We start from the raw sequence: 25,883 nt of genomic DNA, 5'->3' as shown, positions 1-25,883 counted from the left end.
GGAGGGACTGGGAGGGACTGGGAGGGAACTGGGAGGGAGTTTGGGGTTACTGGTTTATACTGGGAGGGAACTGGGAGGGACTGGGAGGGACTGGGAGGAACTGGGAGGGAACTGGGAAGGAACTGGGAGGGAGTTTGGGGTTACTGGTTTATACTGGGAGGGACTGGGAGGGACTGGGAGGGACTGGGAGGGACTGGGAGGGAGTTTGGGGTTACTGGTTTATACTGGGAGGGACTGGGAGGGACTGGGAGGGAGTTTGGGGTTACTGGTTTATACTGGGAGGGACTGGGAGGGAGTTTGGGGTTACTGGTTTATACTGGGATGGACTGGGATTGAACTGGGAGGGAACTGGGAGGGACTGGGAGGGGGTTTGGGGTTACTGGTTTATACTGGGAGGGGACTGGGAGGGACTGGGAGGGGACTGGGAGGGGACTGGGAGGGACTGGGAGGGAACTGGTTTATACTGGGAGGCACTGGGATATACTGGGAGGGGCTTTGGGGTTACTGGTTTATACTGGGATTGAACTGGGCTGAACTGGGAGGGACTGGGACAAACTGGGAGGTAACTGGGACAATTCCAATCGGTCCCTGCTCCAAACTGGTCCAAACTGGTCTCAAACTGGTCCCAAATTGCTCCAAACTGGTCCCAAACTGGTCCCAAACTGGTCCCAAACTGGTCCCAAACTGGGATCGCTCCGCTCCATCCGCGCATGCGCGCGGCGCTTTGGCCACGCCCCTTTTCCCCCTCCGCGCGCCGTGCGTTGTGCGTGCTGACGTCACTTCCGGCGCGCTCCGTCACGATGGAGGAGCTGGGACTGCTCGGGGAGAAGGCGCAGGTCAGGGAAAAAACCCCAAAAACGCCCAAAACCCCCCAAAAAACCCCAAAAATCCCCAAAAATCTTCGTGGGGGGGGAGGGAACACCCAAAAAACCCCAAAAAACCCAAAAAATTCTGAGGGGGAGCGGCCCCATCGCGGGTGTTGTTGTTGTGGGAGGAGCGATCCCCGCACGCCCCGCCCACTTCCGGGTTTGGACCACGCCTCTTTTTGGGTGGTACCAATTTGGCGGGGGGGGGAGGGGGGACAAAATAGGGGTGGGACCCCCCCCCCCAAAAAAAATTTGGGACCCCTCCCCAAAAAATTTGGGACCCCCTCAGGTGTGTCCCCCCCCAAGCCCCGCCCACAAATTAGGCTCCGCCCCTCGGTGCTGGAGCCACGCCCCCATTTTAAGCCACTCCCCTTTTAAAATCCTTATAATTTAAGCCCCTCCCTAATTTAAATATTCCCATTTAGGCCCCTCCCCCATTTTAAGCCCCTCCCCATATTTAATCCCCTCCCTCATTTAAATATCCCCTTTTAGGCTCCGCCCCCATTTTAAGCCCCTGCCCCTTTTTTACCCCACCATATTTAAGCCCCTCCCTCATTTAAATATTCTCATTTAGGCCCCTCCCCCTTTTTAACCTCCCAATTTAATTCCCTCCCTAATTTAAATATTCCCATTTATGCTCCGCCCCCATTTTAAGCCCCTCAACCTTTAAAGCCCCTCCCCATATTTAATCCCCTCCCTAATTTAAATATCCCATTTTAGGCCCCTCCCCCTTTTTAACCTCCCCATATTTAAGCCCCTCCCTCATTTAAATATTCCCCTTTAAGCCCCTCCCCCTTTTTAACCTCCCCATATTTAATCCCCTCCCTCATTTAAATATCCCCATTTAGGCCACTCCCTCTTTTTAACCTCCCCATATTAATCCTCTCCCTAATTTAAATATCCTTATTTAGGCCCCTCCCCCTTTTTAACCTCCCCGTATTTAATCCCCTCCCTCATTTAAATATCCCCTTTTAGGCCCCTCCCCCATTTTAACCTTCCTATATTTAATCCCCTCCCTCATTTAAATATCCCCTTTTAGGCCCCTCCCCCATTTAAGCCCCTCCCCATATTAATTTCCATAATTAGGCCCCTCCCCCTTTTTAACCTCCCCATATTTAATCTCCTCCCTCATTTAAATATTGCATTTAGGCTCCTCCCCCTTTTTAACCTCCCAATTTTAATCCCCTCCCTCATTTAAATATTCCCTTTTAGGCTCCGCCCCCATTTAAGCCCCTCCCCCTTTTTAACCTCCCCATTTAATCCCCTCCCTAATTTAAATATTCCATTTAGGCTCCGCCCCCATTTAAAGCCCCTCCCCCTTTTAAAGCCCCTCCCCATATTTAATCCTCTCCCTAATTTAAATATTCCCATTTAGGCTCCTCCCCCATTTTAAAGCCCCCCCTCATTTAAATATCTTTTTTTAGGCTCCTCCCCCTTTTTAACCTTCCCATTTTAATCTCCTCCCTCATTTAAATATTCCCATTTTAAGCCCTCCCCCATATTTAAGCCTCTCCCCTATTTAAATATTTCTAATTAGGCCCCTCCCCCTTTTTAACCTCCCCATATTTAATTCTCTCCCTAATTTAAATATCCCCTTTTAGGCCACTCCCCCATTTGAAGCCCCTCCCCCTTTTAAAGCCCCTCCCCATATTTAATCCCTCCCTCATTTAAATATTCCCATTTAGGCTCCGCCCCATTTTAAGCCCCTCCCCATATTTAATCTCCTCCCTAATTTAAATATTCCCTTTTAGGCTCCGCCCCATTTTAAGCCCCTCCCCCTTTTAAAGCCCCTACCCATATTTAATAATTTCCCTCATTTAAATATCCCCATTTAGGCCCCTCCCCCTTTTTAACCTCCCCAATATTTAATTCCCTTTCTCATTTAAATATCCCCTTTTAGGCCACTCCCCCTTTTTAACCCCCCATATTTAATCCTCTCCCTAATTTAAATATCCCCTTTTAGTCTCCGCCCCATTTTAAGCTCCTCCCCTTTTTAAGCCCCTCCCCATATTTAATCCTCTCCCTCATTTAAATATCCCTTTTTAGGCCCCTCCCCCTTTTTAACCTCCCCATATTTAATTCCCTCCCTAATTTAAATATTCCCATTTAGGCTCCTCCCCCTTTTTAAGCCCCTTTCCATATTTAATTATTTCCCTCATTTAAATATCCCCTTTTAAGCCCCTCCCCCTTTTTAACCTCCCCATTTAATTCCCTCCCTCATTTAAATATTCCCATCTAGGCTCCGCCCCCTTTTAGGGCCACGCCCTATTTAAAAAGCCCCTCCCTCATTCAAATTTACATAATTTGGCCCCTCCCCTTTTTTTTGCCACGCCCCTTTACCTGTGTGTGTCTCACCTGTGCAGGACGAGGCCCCGCCCCCTTTGGCCACGCCCCTTTACCTGTGTGTGTCTCACCTGTGCAGGACGAGGCCCCGCCCCCGGCCACGCCCCTTTACCTCTGTGTGTCTCACCTGTGCAGGACGAGGCCCCGCCCCCTATGGCCACGCCCCTTTACCTGTGTGTGTCTCACCTGTGCAGGACAAGGCCCCGCCCCCTGTGGCCACGCCCCTTTACCTGTGTGTGTCTCACCTGTGCAGGACGAGGCCCCGCCCCCTCTGGCCACGCCCCTTTACCTGTGTGTGTCTCACCTGTGCAGGACGAGGCCCCGCCCCCGGCCACGCCCCTTTACCTGTGTGTGTCTCACCTGTGCAGGACGAGGCCCCGCCCCCTCTGGCCACGCCCCTTTACCTGTGTGTGTCTCACCTGTGCAGGACGAGGCCCCGCCCCCGGCCACGCCCCTTTACCTGTGTGTGTCTCACCTGTGTGTGTCTCACCTGTGCAGGACGAGGCCCCGCCCCCGGCCACGCCCCGGCCCCTCCCCAGCCTGGGCCCGGAGCCCGAGGACCTGGAGGACCTGTACAGCAGGTACAAGGTGAGTGTGGGACACCTGGGCAGGTGTGACACACCTGAGCGGGTGTGTGACACACCTGTGTGAGTGTGTGACACACCTGAGTGAGTGTGACACACCTGGGACAGGTGGGGTTATCTGTACAGCAGGTACAAGGTGAGTGGGACACACCTGGGCAGGTGTGACACACCTGTGTGAGGGTGTGACACACCTGTGTGACACACCTGGACACACCTGAGTGAGTGTGACACACCTGGGACAGGTATAACACACCTGTGGGACACACCTGGGCACACCTGAGTGGGTTTGGCACACCTGTGTGACACACCTGAGTGGGTGTGACACACCTGGGACAGGTATAACACACCTGTGGGACACACCTGGGCACACCTGGGCACACCTGGGACAGGTATAACACACCTGTGGGACACACCTGGGCACACCTGGGCACACCTGGGACAGGTATGACACACCTGTGGGACACACCTGGACACATTTGGGCACACCTGTGTGAGTGACACACCTGTGTGATACACCTGGACAGGTGTGACACACCTGGGACACACCTGGGCACACCTGGGACAGGTATGACACACCTGGGACACACCTGAGTGGGTGTGACACACCTGGGACAGGTATAACACACCTGTGGGACACACCTGGGCACATTTGGGCACACCTGTGACAGGTGTGACACGCCTGGGACACACCTGAGTGAGTGTGACACACCTGGGACAGGTATAACACACCTGTGGGACACACCTGGGCACACCTGGGCACACCTGGGACAGGTGGGACACACCTGGGCACACCTGAGTGGGTGTGACACACCTGGGACAGGTGGGGTTACCTGTACAGCAGGTACAAGGTGAGTGTGCGAGGGACACACCTGGGCAGGTGTGACACACCTGTGGGACACACTTGAGCACACCTGGGCACACCTGGGCACACCTGGGACAGGTATGACACACCTGTGGGACACACCTGGGCACACCTGGGACAGGTATGACACACCTGGGACACACCTGAGTGGGTGTGACACACCTGGGACAGGTATGACACACCTATGTGACACACCTGGGACAGGTATAACACACCTATGTGACACACCTGGGCACACCTGGGCACACCTGTGTGAGTGACACACCTGTGGGACACACCTGGGCACACCTGAGTGAGTGTGACACACCTGGGCCCAGGTGTCCTGTCTCAGGTGTATCCCAGGTGTATTTTACCTGTCTCAGGTGTATCTCAGGTGTGTCCCAGGTAACTCAGGTGTGTCCCAGGTGTGTTTCACCTGTCTCAGGTGTATCTCAGGAGTATCTCAGGTATCTCAGGTGTGTCCCAGGTGTATTTTACCTGTCTCAGGTGTATCTCAGGTAACTCAGGTGTATCTCAGGTGTATCCCAGGTTTATCCCAGATAACTCAGGTGTATCTCAGGTGTGTTTTACCTGCCTCAGGTGTATCTCAGGCACCTCATAAGTATCTCAGGTACCTCAGGTGTATCTCAGGTGTGTCTCAGGTAACTCAGGTGTATTCCAGATGTATTTTACCTGCCTCAGGTGTATCCCAGGTAACTCAGGTGTAACTCAGGTGTGTCCCAGGTGTGTGTCTCACCTGCCCAGGTGTGTCTCACCTGCAGAAGCTGCAGCAGGAGCTGGAGTTCCTGGAGGTGCAGGAGGAGCTCAGCTCCTGCCCTGTGCCCCATGGCCCAGGTGTATCTCAGGAGTATCTCAGGTGTGTTTTACCTGTCTCAGGTGTATCCCAGGTACCTCAGGTGTTTCTCAGGTGTGTCTCAGGTGTATTTTAGGTACCTGAGGAGCGTCTCAGGTAACTCAGGTGTATATCAGGTGTGTCTCAGGTAACTCAGGTGTATCTCAGGTGTATCTAAGGTATGTTTTACCTGTCTCAGGTGGGTCTCAGGTAACTCAGGTGTGTCTCAGGTAACTCAGGTGTGCCCCAGGTATGTTTTACCTGTCTCAGGTGTGTCTCAGATAACTCAGGTGTATCTCAGGTACCTCAGGTGTATCCCAGGTGTATCTCAGGTAACTCAGGTGTATCTCAGGTGTATCTAAAGTAGGTTTTACCTGTCTCAGGTGGGTCTCAGGTAACTCAGGTGTGTCTCAGGTAACTCAGGTGTATCTCAGGTGTATCCCAGGTACCTCAGGTGTATCTCAGGTGCATCTCAGGTAACTCAGGTGTATCTCAGGTGTATCTCAGGTGTGTTCTACCTGTCTCAGGTGTATCTCAGATACCTCATAAGTATCTCAGGTGTATCTCAGGTGTATTTTACCTGTCTCAGGTGTATCTCAGTTAACTCAGGTGTATCCCAGGTGTATCCCAGGTACCTCAGGTGTATCTCAGGTGTATCTCAGGTAACTCAGGTGTGTCTCACCTGTCCCACCTGCAGAAGCTGCAGCAGGAGCTGGAGTTCCTGGAGGTGCAGGAGGAGCTCAGCTCCTGCCCTGTGCCCCATGGCCCAGGTGTGTCTCAGGTGTATCCCAGGTGTATCTCAGGTGTGTCTCAGATAACTCAGGTGTATCCCAGGTGTGTCTCAGGTAACTCAGGTGTATCTCAGGTTACTCGGGAGTATCTCAGGTGTGTCTCAGGTAACTCAGGTGTATCTCAGGTGTATCTCAGGTTTCTCAGGTGTATCTCAGGTGTATCTCAGGTGTATCTCAGATAACTCAGGAGTATCTCAGGTGCCTCAGGTGTGTCTCAGGTAACTCAGGTGTGTCTCAGGTAAGTCAGGTTTATTTCAGGTGTATCTCAGGTATCTCAGGTGTGTCTCAGGTAACTTAGGTGTATCTCAGGTGCGTTTCAGGTATCTCAGGTGTGTCTCAGGTGTATCCCAGATACCTCAGGTGTATCTCAGGTGTATCTCCGGTGTGTCTCAGGTAACTCAGGTGTGTCTCAGGTGTATCTCAGGTCACTCAGGTGTGTCTCAGGTGTGTTTTACCTGTCTCAGGTGTATCTCAGGTACCTCAGGAGTATCTCAGGTACCTCAGGTGTGTCTCAGGTGTATCCCAGATAACTCAGGTGTATCTCAGGTAACTCAGGTGTAACTCAGGTGTATCTCAGGTGTGTTTTACCCATCTCAGGTGTATCCCAGGTGTATTTTAGGTACCTCAGGAGTATCTCAGGTAACTCAGGTGTATCTCAGGAGTATCTCAGTTGTATCCCAGGTACCTCAGGTGTATCTCAGGTGTATCCCAGGTAACTCAGGTGTATCCCAGGTATCTCAGGAGTATCCCAGGTACCTCAGGTGTATCTCAAATGTGTCTCAGGTACCTCAGGAGTATCTCAGGTATCTCAGGTGTGCCTCAGCTGTATCATAGGTGTGTCTCAGATAACTCAGGTGTATCTCAGGTGTATCTCAGGTCTGTTTTACCTGTCTCAGGTGTATCTCAGGTGTATCTCAGGTAACTCAGGTGTGTCTCAGGTAACTCAGGTGTGTCCCACCTGCAGAAGCTGCAGCAGGAGCTGGAGTTCCTGGAGGTGCAGGAGGAGCTCAGCTCCTGCCCTGTGCCCCATGGCCCAGGTGTATCCCAGGTAACTCAGGTGTATCCCAGGTGTATCTCAGGTAACTCAGGTGTATCTCAGACGTATCTCAGATAACTCAGGTGTATCTCAGATGTATCTCAGGTGTATTTTACCTGTCTCAGGTGTATCTCAGGTGTACCCCAGGTGTGTGTCTCACCTGCCCAGGTGTGTCTCTCACCTGTCTCACCTGCAGAAGCTGCAGCAGGAGCTGGAGTTCCTGGAGGTGCAGGAGGAGCTCAGCTCCTGCCCTGTGCCCCATGGCCCAGGTGTGTCCCAGATGTATCTCAGGTAACTCAGGTGTGTCTCAGGTGTGTTCTACCTGACTCAGGTGTATCCCAGGTATATTTTAGGTATCTCAGGTGTATCTCAGGTGTGTTTTACCTGTGTCAGATGTATCCCAGGTATCTCAGGTGTATCTCAGGTGTATCTCAGGTGTATCCCAGATAACTCAGATGTATCTCAGGTGTGTTTTACCTGTCTCAGGTGTATCTCAGGTATCTCAGGTGTATCCCAGATGTATCTCAGATAACTCAGGTGTATCTCAGGTAACTCAGGTGTATCTCAGGTGTGCCTCAGATAACTCAGGTCTATCTCAGGTGTATCCCAGGTGTATCCCAGGTACCTCAAGTGTATCTCAGGTATCTCAGGAGCATCTCAGGTAACTCAGGTGTATCTCAGGTGTATCTCAGTTAACTCAGGTGTATCTCAGGTGTATCTCAGGTAACTCAGGTGTATCTCAGGTAACTCAGGTGTATCCCAGGTGTATCCCAGGTGTGTTCCAGGTGTGTTTTACCTGTCTCAGGTGTATCTCAGGTACCTCATAAGTGTCTCAGGTGTATCTCAGGTGTATCTCAGGTGTGTTTTACCTGTCTCAGGTGTATCTCAGGTGTGTTCTACCCATCTCAGGAGTACCCCAGGTGTGTGTCTCACCTGCCCAGGTGTGTCTCACCTGCAGAAGCTGCAGCAGGAGCTGGAGTTCCTGGAGGTGCAGGAGGAGTACATCAAGGACGAGCAGCGGAACCTGAAGAAGGAGTTCCTGCACGCGCAGGAGGAGGTGAAGCGCATCCAGAGCATCCCGCTGGTCATCGGGCAGTTCCTGGAGGCCGTGGACCAGAACACGGCCATCGTGGGCTCCACCACAGGTGAGGGCGCACCTGGGCACACCTGGGCACACCTGGAGTGGAAAAACGGGGAAAAAACGGGGAAAAACGGTGAAAATTTGGAGAAAATCGGTGGAAATTTGGAGATTTTGAGGGGAATTTTGGGGTTTGGGCACACCTGGGCACACCTGGGCACACCTGGGGGGTGAAAATTTGGAGAAAAACGGTGGAAATTTAAAGGAAATCGGAGGAAATTTGGAGAAAATCGGTGGAAATTTGGAGAAAATTGGTGGGAATTTGATGAAAATTGGGGATTTTGAGGGGAATTTTGAGGAATTTTGGGGTTTGGGCACACCTGGGCACACCTGGAGGTGGAAAAATGGGGGAAATTTGGAGGAAATTGGTGGAAATTTGATGGAATTTGGGGATTTTGAGGGAAATTTTGGGGTTTGGGCACACCTGGGCACACCTGGCGGGGGAAAAACGGGGAAAAAACGGGGAAAAACGGTGAAAATTTGGAGAAAATCGGTGGGAATTTGATGAAAATTTGGGGGTTTTGAGGGGAAATTTGGGGTTTGGGCACATCTGGAGGTACCTGGGCACACCTGAGGGGGAAAAACGGGGAAAAAACGGGGAAAAACGGTGAAAATTTGGAGAAAATCGGTGGAAATTTGATGGAAATTTTGGCGTTTGGGCACACCTGGGTATGGTTCCATACACCTGAGCACACCTGGGCACACCTGGAGGTACCTGGAGATACCTGGGCACACCTGGAGATACCTGGGCACACCTGGGCACAGAAAAATGGGGAAAAACGGGGAAAAACAGTGAAAATTTGGAGGAAATCGGTGGAAATTTGATGGAAATACAGGGATTTTGAGGGGAATTTTGAGGAATTTTGGGGTTTGGGCACACCTGGGCACACCTGGAGATACCTGGGCACACCTGGGCACACCTGGGCACACCTGGGGGTGGGAAAATGGGGAAAATTGGTGGAAATTTGGAGGAAATCGGTGGAAATTTGGAGAAAATCGGTGGAAATTTGATGAAAATTCGGGGATTTTGAGGTTTGGGTACACCTGGGCACACCTGGGCACACCTGGGGTGGAAAAATGGGGTAAAAATGGGGGAAATTTTGGGGAAATTTGGGGATTTTGAGGTTTGGGCACACCTGGGCACACCTGGTGGGGAAAAATGGGGGAAATTTGGAGGAAATTGGCGGAAATTTGATGGAAATTTGGGGATTTTGACGGGAATTTGGAGGAATTTTGGGGTTTGGGCACACCTGGGCACACCTGGGCACGGAAAAACAGGGGAAATTTGGAGAAAATCGGTGGAAATTTGGGGATTTTGAGGGAAATTTTTGGGTTTGGGGACACCTGGGCACACCTGGGCACACCTGGCGGGGAAAAAATGGGGAAAAACGGTGGGAATTTGATGGAAATTTGGGGATTTTAGGGGAATTTTGAGGAATTTTGAGGTGGGCACACCTGGGCACACCTGGGCACACCTGGCGGGAAAAAACGGGGAAAAACAGTGAAAATTTGGAGAAAATCGGTGGAAATTTGGAGGAAATACGGGGATTTTGAGGGGAATTTGGAGGAATTTTGGGGTTTGGGCACACCTGGGCACACCTGGGAATGGGTTCATACACCTGGGCACACCTGGGCACACCTGGCGGGGAAAAAATGGGGGAAAACGGTGAAAATTTGGAGGAAATCGGTGGAAATTTGATGGAAATTTGATGAAAATTTGGGGATTTTGAGGGAAATTTTGAGGTGGGCACACCTGGGCACACCTGGGCACGGAAAAATGGGGGAAAACGGTGAAAATTTGGAGGAAATCGGTGGAAATTTGATGAAAATTTGGGGATTTTGAGGGGAATTTTGGGGTTTGGGCACACCTGGGCACACCTGGGCACACCTGGCGGGGGAAAAATGGGGGAAATTTGGAGGAAATCGGTGGAAATTTGGAGAAAATCGGTGGAAATTTGATGGAAATTCGTGATTTTGAGGGGAATTTTGAGGAATTTTGGGGTTTGGGCACACCTGGGCACACCTGGGCACACCTGAGGGGGAAAAAACGGGGAAAAAACGGGGAAAAACGGTGAAAATTTGGAGGAAATTGGTGGAAATTTGGAGAAAATTGGTGGAAATTTGATGAAAATTTGGGGGTTTTGGGGTTTGGGCACACCTGGGCACACCTGGGCACACCTGGGGGTGGAAAAATGGGGAAAATTGGGGGAAAATTGGGAAAAATTGATGCAAATTTGGGGATTTTGGGGTTTGGGCACACCTGGGGGTGGGAAAATGGGGAAAAATTTGGGGAAATTGCAGAAATTTGAGGATTTTGAGTTTTGGGCACACCTGGGCACACCTGGGGGTGGGAAAATAGGGAAAAATTGTGGGAAAATGGGGAAAATTGGAGGAAATTGGTGGAAATTTGATGAAAAATTTGGGAATTTGAGGTTTGGGCACTTCTGGAGGTGGGAAAATTGGGGGAAATTGGGGGAAATTTAATGAGAATTTGGGGATTTTGGGGTTTGGGCACTTCTGGAGGTGGGAAAATCGGGAAAAAATGGGGAAAATTGGGGAAATTTGAGGATTTTGGGGTTTGGCCACACCTGAGCACACCTGAGCACACCTGGGGTGGGAAAATGGGGAAAAATTGGGGGAAATTGGGGAAAATCTGGGGATTTTTGGGGATTTTGGGGTTTGGGCACATCTGGAGGTGGGAAAAATTGGGGGAAATTGGGGAAAATTGATGAAAATTTGGGGATTTTGGGATTTGGGTACTTCTGGAGGTGGGAAAATCGGGGAAAATTGGGGGAAATTGGGGAAAATTTGGGAAATTTGGGATTTGGGCACACCTGGACACACCTGGGATGGGAAAATTGTGGAAAATGGGATAAATTTTGGGAAAATTGGTGGTAATTTGATTAAAATTTGGGAATTTTTAGGTTTGGGCTCACCTGGGCACACCTGGGGTGGAAAAACGGAAGGAAAATGGTGGAAAAATGGTGGGAAAATGGGAAAAATGAGTGGAAATTTTTTGGAAAAACGGGGAAAATTTGGGAAAAATGGGGAAAATTTGGGAAAAATTTGGGAAAAGGATGGGAATTTTTGGATGTGGGTCCAGGTGAGCTCCAGGTGAGCTCCAGGTGAGCTCCAGGTGAGCTCCAGGTGTGGTTCCCACCAGGTTCCAACTACTACGTGGGCACACCTGGGGGTGGGAAATGGGGAAAATGGGGGAAAATTGGGGAAAATTGGGGAAATTTGAGTTTGGGCACACCTGAAGGTGAGAAAATCGTGGAAAATGGGAGAAATTTTGGGAAAACTGGTGGAAATTGATGAAAATTTGGGGATTTTGGAGTTTGGGCACACCTGGGCACACCTGGGGGTGGGAAATTGGGGACAAATGGGGGAAATTTGGGAAAATTTGGGAAATTTGGGGTTTGAGCACACCTGGGCACACCTGAGGGTGGGAAAATCAGGAAAAATGGGTAAAATTTTGGAAAATTGATGAAAATTTGGGGAATTTGAGGTTTGGGCACACCTGAGCACACCTGGGCACACCTGGGGGTGGGAAAATGGAGAAAAATGGGAAAAAGAGGAGACATTTGGGGAAATTGGTGGAAATTTGATGAAAATTTGGGAATTTTGGGGTTTGGACACATCTGGGATGGGGAAATGGTGGAAAATGGGCAAAATTTGGGGTAAAATAGTGGAAAATTGATGAAAATTTGGGGATTTTTAGGTTTGGGCACACCTGGGCACACCTGGGGGTGAAAAAATTGGGGGAAAATGAGGAAAAATGGTGGAAAAATGGGAAAAATTGACAGAAATTTTTGGGAAAAACAGGGAAAATTTTGGGAGAAATTTGGGAAAATGGTGGAAATTTTCAGGTTTGGGCCAGGTGAGCTCCAGGTGAGCTCCAGGTGTGCTCCAGGTGTGGTTCCCACCAGGTTCCAACTACTACCTGGGCACACCTGGGGGTGGGAAAATGGGGAAAAATTGGGGGAAATTGGGGAAAATTTGGGAATTTTGAATTTTGGGCACACCTGGGCACACCTGGGGGTGAAAAAATTGGGGAAAAAATGGGGGAAAATGAGGAAAAATGGTGGGAAAATGGGGAAAAATGGTGGGAAAATGGGGAAATTTTTGGGAAAAACGTGGAAAATTTGGGAAAAAGGATGGGAATTTTCGGGTTTGGGTCCAGGTGAGCTCCAGGTGAGCTCCAGGTGAGCTCCAGGTGTGGTTCCCACCAGGTTCCAACTACTACGTGGGCACACCTGGGGGTGGGAGAATGGGGAAAAATGGGGGAAAATTGAGGAAATTTGATGAAAATTTGGGGATTTTGGGATTTGAGCACTCCTGGGGGCGGGAAAATCGTGAAAAATGGGTGAAATTTGGGGAAATTGGTGGAAAATTGATGAAAATTTGGGGATTTTGGGGTTTGGGCACTTCTGGAGGTGGGAAAATCGGGGAAAATTGGGGGAAATTGGGGAAAATCTGGGGAAATTGGGGAAAATTTGGGAATTTTGAATTTTGGGCACACCTGGGCACACCTGGGCACACCTGAGGGTAGAAAAACTGGGGGGAAATGGTGGAAATTTGGGGAAATTTGATAAAAATTTGGGGATTTTGGGGTTTGGGCACACCTGAGCACACCTGGGCACACCTGGCGGGGAAAAAATGGGGAAAAAACGGGGAAATTGGGGAAAATTGATGAAAATTTGGGGATTTTGAGGTTTGGGCACTTCTGGAGGTGGGAAAATCGGGGAAAATTGGGGAAAATTGATTAAAATTTGGGAATTTTGGGGTTTGGGCACACCTGGGCACACCTGAGCACACCTGAGGGTGGAAAAACGGAAGGAAAATGGTGGAAATTTGGGGGAAAATGGTGGAAATTTTTTGGAAAAACGGGGAAAATTTGGGGAAAATAGTGGAAATTTCTGGGAAAAACGTGGAAAATTTGGGAAAAATTTTGGAAATGTTTGGGTTTGGAGCCAGGTGAGCTCCAGGTGAGCTCCAGGTGAGCTCCAGGTGTGGTTCCCACCCAGGTTCCAACTACTACGTGGACACACCTGGGGGTGGGAAAATGGGGAAAAATGGGGGAAAATTGGGGAAAATTGATGAAAATTTTGGGATTTTGAGGTTTGGGCACACCTGGGCACACCTGAGGGTGGGAGAATGGGGAAAAAATGGGGAAAATGGGGAAAATTGGAGGAAATTGGTGGAAATTTGATGACAATTTTGGGAATTTTTAGGTTTGGGCACACCTGGGCACACCTGGGGTTGGGAAAATCGGGAAAAAATGGGGAAAATTGGGGAAATTTGATAAAAATTTGGGGATTTTGAGGTTAGGCCACACCTGAGGGTGGAAATATGGGAAAAATTTGGGGAAAATTGGGGAAATTTGAGGATTTTGGGGTTTGGCCACACCTGAGCACACCTGGGCACACCTGGGGGTGAAAAAATTGGGGGAAAATGAGGAAAAATGGGAAAAAAATGGGGAAAAATGGTGGAAAAATGGGAAAAATTGACAGAAATTTTTGGGAAAAACGAGGAAAATTTGGGAAAAAAGTGGGAATTTTTGGATGTGGGTCCAGGTGAGCTCCAGGTGAGCTCCAGGTGTGGTTCCCACCCAGGTTCCAACTACTACGTGGGGCACACCTGGGGGTGGGAAAATTGGGAAAAATTGGGGAAATTTGAGGATTTTGGGGTTTGGCCACACCTGGGGTGGGAAAATGGGGAAAAATGGGAGGAATTTTGGGAAAATTGGTGGAAATTTGTTGAAATTTGGGGATTTTGGTGTTTGGGCACTTCCGGAGGTGGGAAAATTGGGGGAAATTGGGGAAAATTTGGGGATTTTGGGGAAAATTTGGGGATTTTGGGTTTTGGGCACACCTGAGCACACCTGGGCACACCTGAGGGTGGAAAAACTGGGGGAAAATGGTGGAAATTTGGGGAAAAATGGTGGAAAAAATGGGAAAAATTGTCAGAAATTTTTGGGAAAAACGTGGAAAATTTGGGAAAAACTTGGGAAAAAAGTGGGAATTTTTGGGTGTGGAGCCAGGTGAGCTCCAGGTGAGCTCCAGGTGATCTCCAGGTGTGGTTCCCACCCAGGTTCCAACTACTACGTCCGCATCCTGAGCACCATCGACCGGGAGCTGCTGAAGCCCAACGCGTCGGTGGCGCTGCACAAACACAGCAACGCGCTGGTGGACGTCCTGCCGCCCGAGGCCGACAGCAGCATCATGATGCTGACCTCAGGTGGGCACACCTGGGCACACCTGGGCACACCTGGGCACAGCTGGGCGGCGAAAAAACGGAGTTTCGGGGTGAAAAAATGAAGTTTTGGGGTGAAAAAATGAAAATTTGGCGTGAAAAAATGGAGTTTTGGGGACAAAAAATGGGTTTGGGGTCACCTGAAGTTCTTGAGATGTTTGGTGGAACCATCTTGGGGTGACCTTGGCACACCTGGGCACACCTGGGATCCATAAAACGTCATTTTGGGGCAAAAAAATGAAGTTTTGGGGACAAAAATTGGGTTTTGGGTCCAAAAAATGGGGTTTGGGGTCACCTCAAGTTCTTGAGATGTTGGGTGGAACCATCTTGGGGTGACCTGGGCACAGCTGGGCACAGCTGGGATCCACAAAACGTCATTTTGGGGCAAAAAAACCAAATTTTGGGTCCAAAAATTGGATTTTGGGTGCAAAAAATGGGGTTTGGGTCACCTGAAGTTCTTGAGATGTTGAGAGGAACCATCTTGGGGACACCTGGGCACACCTGGGCACAGCTGGGCACAGCTGGGGGGCGAAAAAACGGAGTTTCGGGGTGAAAAAATGAAATTTTGGGGTGAAAAAATGGAGTTTCGGGGCGAAAAAATGGAGTTTTGGGATGTAAAAATGTGGTTGGGGTCACCTGAAGTTCTTGAGATGTTTGGTGGAACCATCTTGGGGTCACCTGGGCACACCTGGGCACACCTGGGATCCATAAAACGTCATTTTGGGGCGAAAAAACCAAATTTTTGGTCCAAAAAATGGAGTTTTGGGTCCAAAATGGTGGTTGGGGTCACCTGAAGTTCTTGAGATGTTCAGTGGAACCATCTTGGGGACACCTGGGCTCACCTGGGCACACCTGGGATCCATAAAACGTCGTTTTGGGGCGAAAAAACGAAATTTTGGGTCAAAAAAATGAAGTTTTGGGGCGAAAAAACGAAGTTTTGGGGCGAAAAAATGAAGTTTTGGGGACAAAAATTGGGTTTTGGGTCCAAAAATGGTGGTTGGGGTCACCTGAAGTTCTTGAGATGTTTGGTGGAACCATCTTGGGGTCACCTGGGCACACCTGGGCACAGCTGGGGGGAGAAAAAACGGAGTTTTGGGGTGAAAAAATGAAGTTTTGGGGCGAAAAAATGGAGTTTTGGGGTGAAAAAATAAGGTTTTGGGAACAAAAAATGGGGTTTGGGGTCACCTGAAGTTCTTGAGATGTTTGGTGGAACCATCTTGGGGTCACCTGGGCACAGCTGGGCACACCTGGGATCCATAAAACGTCATTTTGGGGTGAAAAAATGAAATTTTGGGTCCAAAAATTGGATTTTGGGTCCAAAAAATGGGTTTGGGGTCACCTGAAGTTCTTGAGATGTTTGGTGGAACCATCTTGGGGTCACCTGGGCACACCTGGGCACAGCTGAGATCCATAAAATCTCGTTTTGGGGCAAAAAAACCAAATTTTGGGTCCAAAAAATGAAGTTTTGGGTCCAAAAATGGCGGTTGGGGTCACCTGAAGTTCTTGAGATGTTTGGTGGAACCATCTTGGGGTGACCTGGGCACACCTGGGCACACCTGGGCACAGCTGGGGGCCGAAAAAACGGAGTTTTGGGGCGAAAAAATGAAGTTTTGGGGCGAAAAAATGGAGTTTTGGGGAGAAAAAATGGAGTTTTGGGGACAAAAAATGGGTTTGGGGTCACCTGAAGTTCTTGAGATGTTTGGTGGAACCATCTTGGGGTCACCTGGGCACAGCTGGGGGGCGAAAAAACGGAGTTTTGGGGCGAAAAAATGGAGTTTTGGGGCGAAAAAATGGAGTTTTGGGGAGAAAAAATGGAGTTTTGGGGACAAAATTTGGGTTTTGGGGACAAAAAATGGGGTTTGGGGTCACCTGAAGATCTTGAGATGTTTGGTGGAGACGTTTTGGGGTGACCTGGGCACACCTGGGCACACCTGGGATCCATAAAACGTCATTTTGGGGTGAAAAAACCAAATTTTGGGTCCAAAAAATGAAGTTTTGGGTCCAAAAATGGTGGTTGGGGTCACCTGAAGTTCTTGAGATGTTTGGTGGAACCACCTTGGGGTGACCTGGGCACACCTGGGATCCACAAAATGTCATTTTGGGGCAAAAAAATGAAGTTTTGGGGACAAAAATTGGGTTTTGGGGACAAAAAATGGGGTTTGGGGTCACCTGAAGTTCTTGAGATGTTGGGTGGAACCATCTTGGGGTCACCTGGGCACAGCTGGGCACAGCTGGGCGGCGAAAAAACGGAGTTTTGGGGCGAAAAAATGGAGTTTTGGGGTGAAAAAATGAAGTTTTGGGGCGAAAAAATGAAGTTTTGGGGGTCAAAATGGTGGTTGGGGTCACCTGAAGTTCTTGAGATGTTTGGTGGAGGTGACCTTGGCACACCTGGGCACACCTGGGCACAGCTGGGCACAGCTGGGGGGCGAAAAAACGGAGTTTTGGGGCGAAAAAATGGAGTTTTTGGGCGAAGAAATGAAGTTTTGGGGTGAAAAAATGAAGTTTTGGGGACAAAAATGGGGTTTGGGGTCACCTCAAGTTCTTGAGATGTTTGGTGGAGGTGACCTGACACACCTGGGATCCATAAAACGTCGATTCGGGGCGAAAAAATGAAGTTTTGGGGACAAAAATTGGGTTTTGGGGACAAAAAATGGTGGTTGGGGTCACCTGAAGTTCTTGAGATGTTTGGTGGAGGTGACCTGACACACCTGGGATCCATAAAACGTCATTTTGGGGCAAAAAAACCAAATTTTGGGTCCAAAAATTGGATTTTGGGTCCAAAAAATGGGTTTGGGGTCACCTCAAGTTCTTGAGATGTTTGGTGGAACCATCTTGGGGTCACCTGGGCACACCTGGGCACACCTGGGATCCATAAAACGTCGTTTTGGGGCGAAAAAACGAAATTTTGGGGCGGAAAAATGAAGTTTTGGGGAGAAAAAATGAAGTTTTGGGGACAAAAATTGGGTTTTGGGCCCAAAAAATGGGGTTTGGGGTCACCTGAAGTTCTTGAGATGTTTGGTGGAGGTGACCTGGGCACACCTGGGATCCATAAAACATCATTTTGGGGTGAAAAAATGAAATTTTGGGTCCAAAAAATGAAGTTTTGGGGACAAAAATTGGGTTTTGGGTCCAAAAATGGTGGTTGGGGTCACCTGAAGTTCTTGAGATGTTTGGTGGAACCATCTTGGGCACAGCTGGGCTCACCTGGGCTCACCTGGGCACACCTGGGATCCATAAAATGTAGTTTTGGGGCGAAAAAATGAAATTTTGGGGCAAAAAAACGGAGTTTTGGGGCGAAAAAATGAAGTTTTGGGGACAAAAATGGTGGTTGGGGTCACCTCAAGTTCTTGAGATGTTGGGTGGAACCATCTTGGGGTGACCTTGGCACACCTGGGCACACCTGGGCACACCTGGGCACACCTGGGATCCATAAAATGTAGTTTTGGGGCGAAAAAATGAAATTTTGGGTGAAAAAATGAAGTTTTGGGGACAAAAATGGTGGTTGGGGTCACCTGAAGTTCTTGAGATGTTTGGTGGAACCATCTTGGGGTCACCTGGGCACACCTGGGCACAGCTGGGATCCATAAAACGTCGTTTTGGGGCGAAAAAATGAAGTTTTGGGGCGAAAAAACGAAATTTTGGGGCGAAAAAATGAAGTTTTGGGTCCAAAAATGGTGGTTGGGGTCACCTCAAGTTCTTGAGATGTTTGGTGGAACCATCTTGAGGTCGTCTGGGCACACCTGGGCACACCTGGGATCCACAAAACGTCATTTTGGGGTGAAAAAACGGAGTTTTGGGTCCAAAAAATGAAGTTTTGGGGAGAAAAAATGGAGTTTTGGGGACAAAAATGGTGGTTGGGGTCACCTGAAGTTCTTGAGATGTTTGGTGGAACCATCTTGGGGACACCTGGACTTGGTCCCAGTTGACCTAAACTGGCCTAAACTGGTCCAAACTGGTCCAAACTGGTCCAAACTGGTCCAAACTGGTCCAAACTGGTCCAAACTGGTCCAAACTGGTCCCGGTTGTCCCCCCAGACCAGAAGAAGAACATGGTGGTCACTCCTTGGACAACCTTTGGTGGCCCCAGATGACCTTGGAGAACTTCCAGGTGGCCCCAAACTGGTCCAGTTTGACCCAAACTGGTCCAAACTGGTCCAAACTGGTCCCAACTGGTCCAAACTGGTCCAAACTGGTCCAAACTGGTCCAAACTGGTCCCAGTTGACCCCACCAGACCAGAAGCTCCACATGGTGGTCACTCCTTGGACAACCTTTGGTGGCCCCAGTTGACCTTGGAGAACTTCCAGGTGGCCCCAAACTGGTCCAAACTCGTCCCAAACTGGTCCAAACTGGTCCAAACTGGTCCCAACTGGTCCCAAACTGGTCCAAACTGGTCCAAACTGGTCCCGGTTGTCCCCCCAGACCAGAAGAAGAACATGGTGGTCACTCCTTGGACAACCTTTGGTGGCCCCAGTTGACCTTGGAGAACTTCCAGGTGGCCCCAAACTGGTCCAAACTGGTCCAAACTGGTCCAAACTGGTCCAAACTGGTCCAAACTGGTCCAAACTGGTCCAAACTGGTCCCAGTTGTCCCCCCAGACCAGAAGAAGAACATGGTGGTCACTCCTTGGACAACCTTTGGTGGCCCCAGATGACCTTGGAGAACTTCCAGGTGGCCCCAAACTGGTCCAAACTGGTCCAAACTGGTCCAAACTGGTTCAAACTGGTCCCAAACTGGTCCAAACTGGTCCCAAACTGGTCCAAACTGGTCCAAACTGGTCCAAACTGGTCCAAACTGGTCCAAACTGGTCCCGGTTGTCCCCCCAGACCAGGAGAAGAACATGGTGGTCACTCCTTGGACAACCTTTGGTGGCCCCAGTTGACCTTGGAGAACTTCCAGGTGGCCCCAAACTGGTCCAAACTGGTCCCAAACTGGTCCAAACTGGTTCAAACTGGTCCAAACTGGTCCCGGTTGTCCCCCCAGACCAGAAGCCGGACGTGGTCTACGCCGACATTGGTGGCATGGACATCCAGAAGCAGGAGGTCCGCGAGGCCGTGGAGCTGCCCCTGACCCACTTCGAGCTCTACAAGCAGGTGGGACCTTCTGGGGACCTTCTGGGACCTTCTAGAACCTTCTGGGGACCTTCTGGGATGTTCTGGAACCTTCTGGGGACCTTCTGGGGTGTTCTGGGATCTTTTGGGACCTTCTGGGACCTTCTGGGACCTTCTGGGCACCTTGAGGACCTCCAGGTGACCTTGAGGAACCTCCAGGTGACCTTGAGGATCTCCAGGGCACCTTGAGGACCTTCATGGCACCTTGAGGAACCTCAGGTGACCTTGAGGCCACCTCGAGGACCACCAGGGCACCTCAAGGAACCTCTGGTGACCTTGAGGCCACCTTGAGGACCCTCAGGTGACCTTGAGGAACCTCAGGTGACCTCAAGGACCTCCAGGTGACCTCGAGGACCTCCAGGGCACCTTGAAGAACCTCCAGGTGACCTCAGAGGTTCCTCAGATGACCTTGAGGAACCTCAGGTGACATCAGAGGTTCCTCAGATGACCTTGAAGAACCTCAGGTGACCTTGAAGCCACCTCGAGGACCTCCAGGTGACCTTGAGGAACCTCTGGTGACCTTGAGGCCACCTCGAGGACCACCAGGACACCTTGAGGACCTCCAGGTGACCTCAAGGAGCTTAAAGTGACCTTGAGGTGACCTTGAGGAACCTCCAGGTGACCTTGAGGACCTCCAGGTGACCTTGAGAACCTCCAGGTGACCTTGAGGACCTCTAAGTAACCTTGAGGTGACCTTGAGGACCTCCAGGTGACCTCGAGGACCTCCAGGGCACCTTGAGGATCTCCAGGTGACCTTGAGGAACCTCTGGTGACCTTGAGGCCACCTCGAGGACCTCCAGGTGACCTGGAGGAGCTTTAAGTGACCTTGAGGAACCTCAGGTGACCTTGAGGACCTCCAGGTGACCTTGAGGACCTCCAGGTGACCTCAAGGGTTCCTCAGATGATCTTGAGGACCCTCTGGTGACCTCGAGGACCTCCAGGGCATCTTGAGGACCTCCAGGTGACCTTGAGGAGCTTAAAGTGACCTTGAGGTGACCTTGAGGAACCTCAGGTGACCTTGAGGAACCTCTGGTGACCTTGAAGCCACCTTGAGGACCTCCAGGGCACCTCGAGGAACCTCAGGTGACCTTGAGGAACCTCTGGTAACCTTTAGGTGACCTTGAGGACCTCCAGGTGACCTTGAGGAGCTTAAAGTGACCTTGAGGTGACCTTGAAGACCTCCAGGGCACCTCGAGGACCTCCAGGTGACCTTGAGGAACCTCTGGTGACCTTGAGGACCTCCAGGTGACCTCGAGGAGCTTAAAGTGACCTTGAGGTGACCTTGAGGACCTCCAGGGCACCTTGAGGAACCTCAGGTGACCTCAAGGGTTCCTCAGATGACCTTGAGGAACCTCCAGGTAACCTTGAGGACCTCCAGGTGACCTTGAGGAACCTGTGGTGATCCTGAGGTGACCTTGAGGACCTCCAGGGCACCTTGAGGAACCTCAGGTGACCTTGAAGCCACCTTGAGGACCTCCAGGTGACCTCAAGGGTTCCTCAGGTGACCTCGAGGACCTCCATGGCACCTTGAGGAACCTCAGGTGACCTCAAGGGTTCCTCAGATGACCTCGAGGACCTCCAGGGCACCTTGAGGACCTTCTGGTGACCTCAAGGGTTCCTCAGATGACCTTGAGGACCTCCAGGTGACCTTGAGGAGGTTGAGGTGACCTCGAGGACCTTCAGGGCACCTCAAGGACCTCCTGGTGACCTCGAGGACCTCCAGGTGACCTGAGGTGGACCTTCTCCCTCCCCACAGATCGGCATTGACCCACCACGGGGGGTCCTCATGTACGGCCCCCCCGGCTGCGGGAAGACCATGTTGGCCAAGGCCGTGGCCCACCACACCACCGGTGAGCTCCTGGTGGGGCTGGAGGACATCTCAGAGGGGTTTGGAGACATCTCAGAGGGGTTTGAGAAGGTTCTTGGTGGTCTCCATGGATTTTTGGTGGGATCTGGAGATGTTTTGGGTTCCTCCATGGGTTCCTGGTGGTCTCCATGGGTTCCTGGTGGTCTCCATGGGTTCCTGGTGGGATTTTTGAGACTTCTGGAGATGTTTTGGGTTCCTCCATGGGTTCCTGATGGCCTCCATGTGTTCCTGGTGGTCTCCATGGATTCCTGGTGGGATCTGGAGATGTTTTGGGTTCCTCCACGGGTTCCTGGTGGTCTCCATGGGCTCCTGGTGGTCTCCATGAGTTCCTGGTGGTCTCCATGGATTTGTGGTGGGATTTTTGGAATTTCTGGAGATGTTTTGGGTTCTTGGTGGTCTCCATGGATTCCTGGTGGTCTCCATGGGTTCCTGGTGGAATTTTTGGGACTTCTGAAGGTTTTTTGGGTTCCTGGTGATCTCCATGAGTTCCTGGTGATCTCCATGGGTTCCTGGTGGTCTCCATGGGTTCCTGGTGGGATCTGGAGATGTTTCGGGTTCCTCCATGGGTTCCTGGTGGGATTTTTGGGACTTCTAAAGATGTTTTGGGTTCCTGATGTTCTCCATGGGTTCCTGGTGGGATCTGGAGATGTTTTGGGTTCCTCCCTGGGTTCCTGGTGGTCTCCATGGATTTTTGGTGGTCTCCATGGATTTGTGGTGGGATTTTTGGGATTTCTGGAGATGTTTTGGGTTCTTGGTGATCTCCGTGGGTTCCTGGTGATCTCCATGGGTTCCTGGTGGTCTCCATGAGTTCCTGGTGGTCTCCATGGACTTGTGGTGGGATTTTTGGGACTTCTGGAGATGGTTTGGGTTCCTCCACGGGTTCCTGGTGGTCTCCATGGGTTCCTGGTGGGATTTTTGGGACTTCTGGAGATGTTTTGGGTTCCTGATGTTCTCCACGGGTTCCTGGTGGGATCTGGAGATGGTTTGGGTTCCTCCATGGGTTCCTGGTGGTCTCCATGGATTTGTGGTGGGATTTTTGGGATTTCTGGAGATGTTTTGGGTTCCTGGTGGTCTCCATGGGTTCCTGGTGGGATCTGGAGATGTTTTGGGTTTTTCCATGGGTTCCTGGTGGTCTCCATGGATTTGTGGTGGGATCTTGAGATGTTTTGGGTTCCTCCATGGGTTCCTGGTGGTCTCCATGGGTTCTTGGTGATCTCCATGGATTCCTGGTGGTCTCCATGGGTTCCTCATGGTCTCCATGGATTCCTGGTGGGATCTGGAGATGTTTTGGGTTCCTCCATGGGTTCCTGGTGGTCTCCATGGGTTCCTGGTCTTTTCCATGGATTTTTGGTGGTCTCCATGGATTCCTGGTGGGATCTGGAGATGTTTTGGGTTCCTCCATGGGTTCCTGGTGGTCTCCATGGGTTCCTGGTGGGATTTTTGAGACTTCTGGAGATGTTTCGGGTTCCTGATGTTCTCCATGGGTTCTTGATGTTCTCCATGGATTTGTGGTGGGATTTTTGGGACTTCTGGAGATGTTTTGGGTTCCTGGTGCTCTCCATGGATTCCTGGTGGGATCTGGAGATGTTTTGGGTTCCTCCATGGGTTCCTGGTGGTCTCCATGGATTTCTGGTGGGATTTTTGGGACTTCTGGAGATGTTTTGGGTTCCTCTGTGGGTTCCTGGTGGTCTCCATGGGTTCCTGATGGGATCTGGAGATGTTTTGGGTTCCTCCATGGGTTCCTGGTGGTCTCCATGGATTTGTGGTGGGATTTTTGGGACTTCTGGAGATGTTTTGGGTTCCTCATGGTCTCCATGGATTTTTGGTGGTCTCCATGGATTCCTGGTGGTCTCCATGGATTTTTGGTGGGATTTTTGGGACTTCTTGAGATGTTTTGGGTTCCTGATGGTCTCCATGGGTTCCTGGTCATCTCCATGGATTTTTGGTGGTCTCCATGGGTTCCTGGTGGGATCTAGAGATGTTTTGGGTTCCTCCACGGGTTCCTGGTGGTCTCCATGGATTTGTGGTGGGATTTTTGGGACTTCTGGAGATGTTTTGGGTTCCTCCACGGGTTCCTGGTGGTCTCCATGGGTTTTGGGTTATCTCCACGGGTTCCTGGTGGGATCTGGAGATGTTTTGGGTTCCTCCATGGGTTCCTGGTGATCTCCACGGGTTCCTGGTGGTCTCCATGGATTTGTGGTGGGATTTTTGGGATTTCTGGAGATGTTTTGGGTTCCTGATGTTCTCCATGGGTTCCTGATGATGTCCATGGATTTGTGGTGGGATTTTTGGGATTTCTGGAGGTGTTTTGGGTTCCTCATGGATTCCTGGTGGTCTCCATGGGTTCCTGGTGGGATTTTTGGGATTTCAGGAGATGTTTTGGGTTCCTGGTGATCTTCATGGGTTCCTGGTGGTCTCCATGGATTTTTGGTGGTCTCCATGGGTTCCTGGTGGGATCTGGAGATGTTTTGGGTTCCTCCACGGGTTCCTGGTGGTCTCCATGGGTTTGTGGTCATCTCCATGGATTTTTGGTGGTCTCCATGGGTTCCTGGTGGGATTTTTGGGATTTCTGGAGATGTTTTGAGTTCCTGGTGGTCTCCATGGATTCCTGGTGGGATCTGGAGATGTTTTGCGTTCCTCCATGGGTTCCTGGTGGTCTCCATGGATTCCTGGTAGGATTTTTGGGAGTTCTGGAGATGTTTTGGGTTCCTGATGTTCTCCATGGGCTCCTGGTGGGATTTTTGGCCACATTTTGGGTTCCTGGTGGTCTCCATGGGTTCCTGGTGGGATTTTTGGGACTTCTGGAGATGTTTTGGGTTCCTCGTGATCTCCATGGGTTCCTGGTGGTCTCGATGAGTTCTTGGTGGGATTTTTGGGACTTCTGGAGATGTTTTGGGTTCCTCCATGGGTTCCTGGTGGTCTCCATGGGTTCCTGGTGGGATTTTTGGGATTTCTGGAGATGTTTTGGGTTCCTGGTGGTCTCCATGGGTTCCTGGTGGGATCTGGAGATGTTTTGGGTTCCTCGTGGTCTCCATGGGTTCCTGGTGGTCTCCATGGGTTCCTGGTGGTCTCCATGGGTTCCTGGTGGTCTCCATGGATTTTTGGTGGGATTTTTGGAATTTCTGGAGATGTTTTGGGTTCCTCCATGGGTTCCTGGTGGTCTCCATGGATTTGTGGTGGGATTTTTGGGATTCCTGGACCTCCCCCTGACCTTCTCCTGGTTGTCCTCCAGCCGCCTTCATCCGCGTGGTGGGCTCGGAGTTCGTGCAGAAGTACCTGGGCGAAGGTCCACGGATGGTCCGCGACGTCTTCCGCCTGGCCAAGGAGAACGCGCCGGCCATCATCTTCATCGACGAGATCGACGCCATCGCCACCAAACGCTTCGACGCCCAGACCGGCGGTGAGGACATGGACCTCCAACCTGGGCTTTGGGTGGTCCTGGTGGGACTTTGGGTGGTCCTGGTGGGATTTTGGGTGGTCCTGGTGGGACTTTGGGTGGTCCTGGTGGGATTTTGGGTGGAATTTTGGGGTTTTTGGTGGAATTTTGGGGGTTTTTGGTGGAATTTGGGCTTGAGGAACCTTCTGGAGAACATCAGGATGGTGAGGAACCTTCTGGAGAACCTCAGGATGAAGATCAGGGTGGGGTTTGGGTGGTCCTGGTGGGACTTTGGGTGGTCCTGGTGGGACTTTGGGTGGTTTTGGGTGGAAGTTGATGGTGAGGAACCTTCTGGAGAACTTCAGGATGGTGAGGAACCTTCTGGAGAACTTCAGGATGAAGACCAGGATGGAGTTTGAGGAGTCCTGGTGGGACTTTGGGTGGTCCTGGTGGAATTTTGGGGGTTTTTGGTGGAATTTGGGCTTGAGGAACCTTCTGGAGAACATCAGGATGGTGAGGAACCTTCTGGAGAACCTCAAGTTGAAGACCAGGGTGGGGTTTGGGTGGTCCTGGTGGGACTTTGGGTGGTCCTGGTGGGACTTTGGGTGGAATTTTGGGGGTTTTTGGTGAAATTTGGGTTGAGGAACCTTCTGGAGAACCTCAGGTTGAAGACCAGGGTGGGGTTTGGGTGGTCCTGGTGGGATTTTGGGTGGAATTTTGGGGGTTTTTGGTGGAATTTGGGCTTGAGGAACCTTCTGGAGAACTTGATGATGGTGAGGAACCTTCTGGAGAACTTCAGGATGAAGACCAGGGTGGGGTTTGGGT

General features: G+C 50.7%; 1 protein-coding gene across 4 annotated transcripts in view; it reads left to right on the top strand.

The window, feature by feature from the left end:
• Positions 1 to 725: 725 nt before the first annotated feature.
• PSMC4 (proteasome 26S subunit, ATPase 4) overlaps positions 726 to 25,883 on the top strand; it is a 36,734-nt gene continuing 11,576 nt past the window's right edge. For all 4 annotated transcript variants that reach the window (XM_072920769.1, XM_072920772.1, XM_072920771.1 and 1 more), the window contains exons 1-7: positions 726 to 836; positions 3,708 to 3,797; positions 8,273 to 8,459; positions 14,546 to 14,692; positions 19,688 to 19,797; positions 21,572 to 21,665; positions 24,915 to 25,082. In XM_072920769.1, coding sequence (XP_072776870.1) covers positions 801 to 836; positions 3,708 to 3,797; positions 8,273 to 8,459; positions 14,546 to 14,692; positions 19,688 to 19,797; positions 21,572 to 21,665; positions 24,915 to 25,082 — 832 coding nt within the window. In that variant the 5' untranslated portion in view covers positions 726 to 800. The remainder of the gene's footprint in view (positions 837 to 3,707; positions 3,798 to 8,272; positions 8,460 to 14,545; positions 14,693 to 19,687; positions 19,798 to 21,571; positions 21,666 to 24,914; positions 25,083 to 25,883) is intronic.

The sequence above is a fragment of the Taeniopygia guttata genome, chromosome 33 (assembly GCF_048771995.1).
Source record: "Taeniopygia guttata chromosome 33, bTaeGut7.mat, whole genome shotgun sequence".
NCBI classification, from domain to species: domain Eukaryota; kingdom Metazoa; phylum Chordata; class Aves; order Passeriformes; family Estrildidae; genus Taeniopygia; species Taeniopygia guttata.
This window is presented reverse-complemented; position numbering and strand designations above follow the sequence as displayed.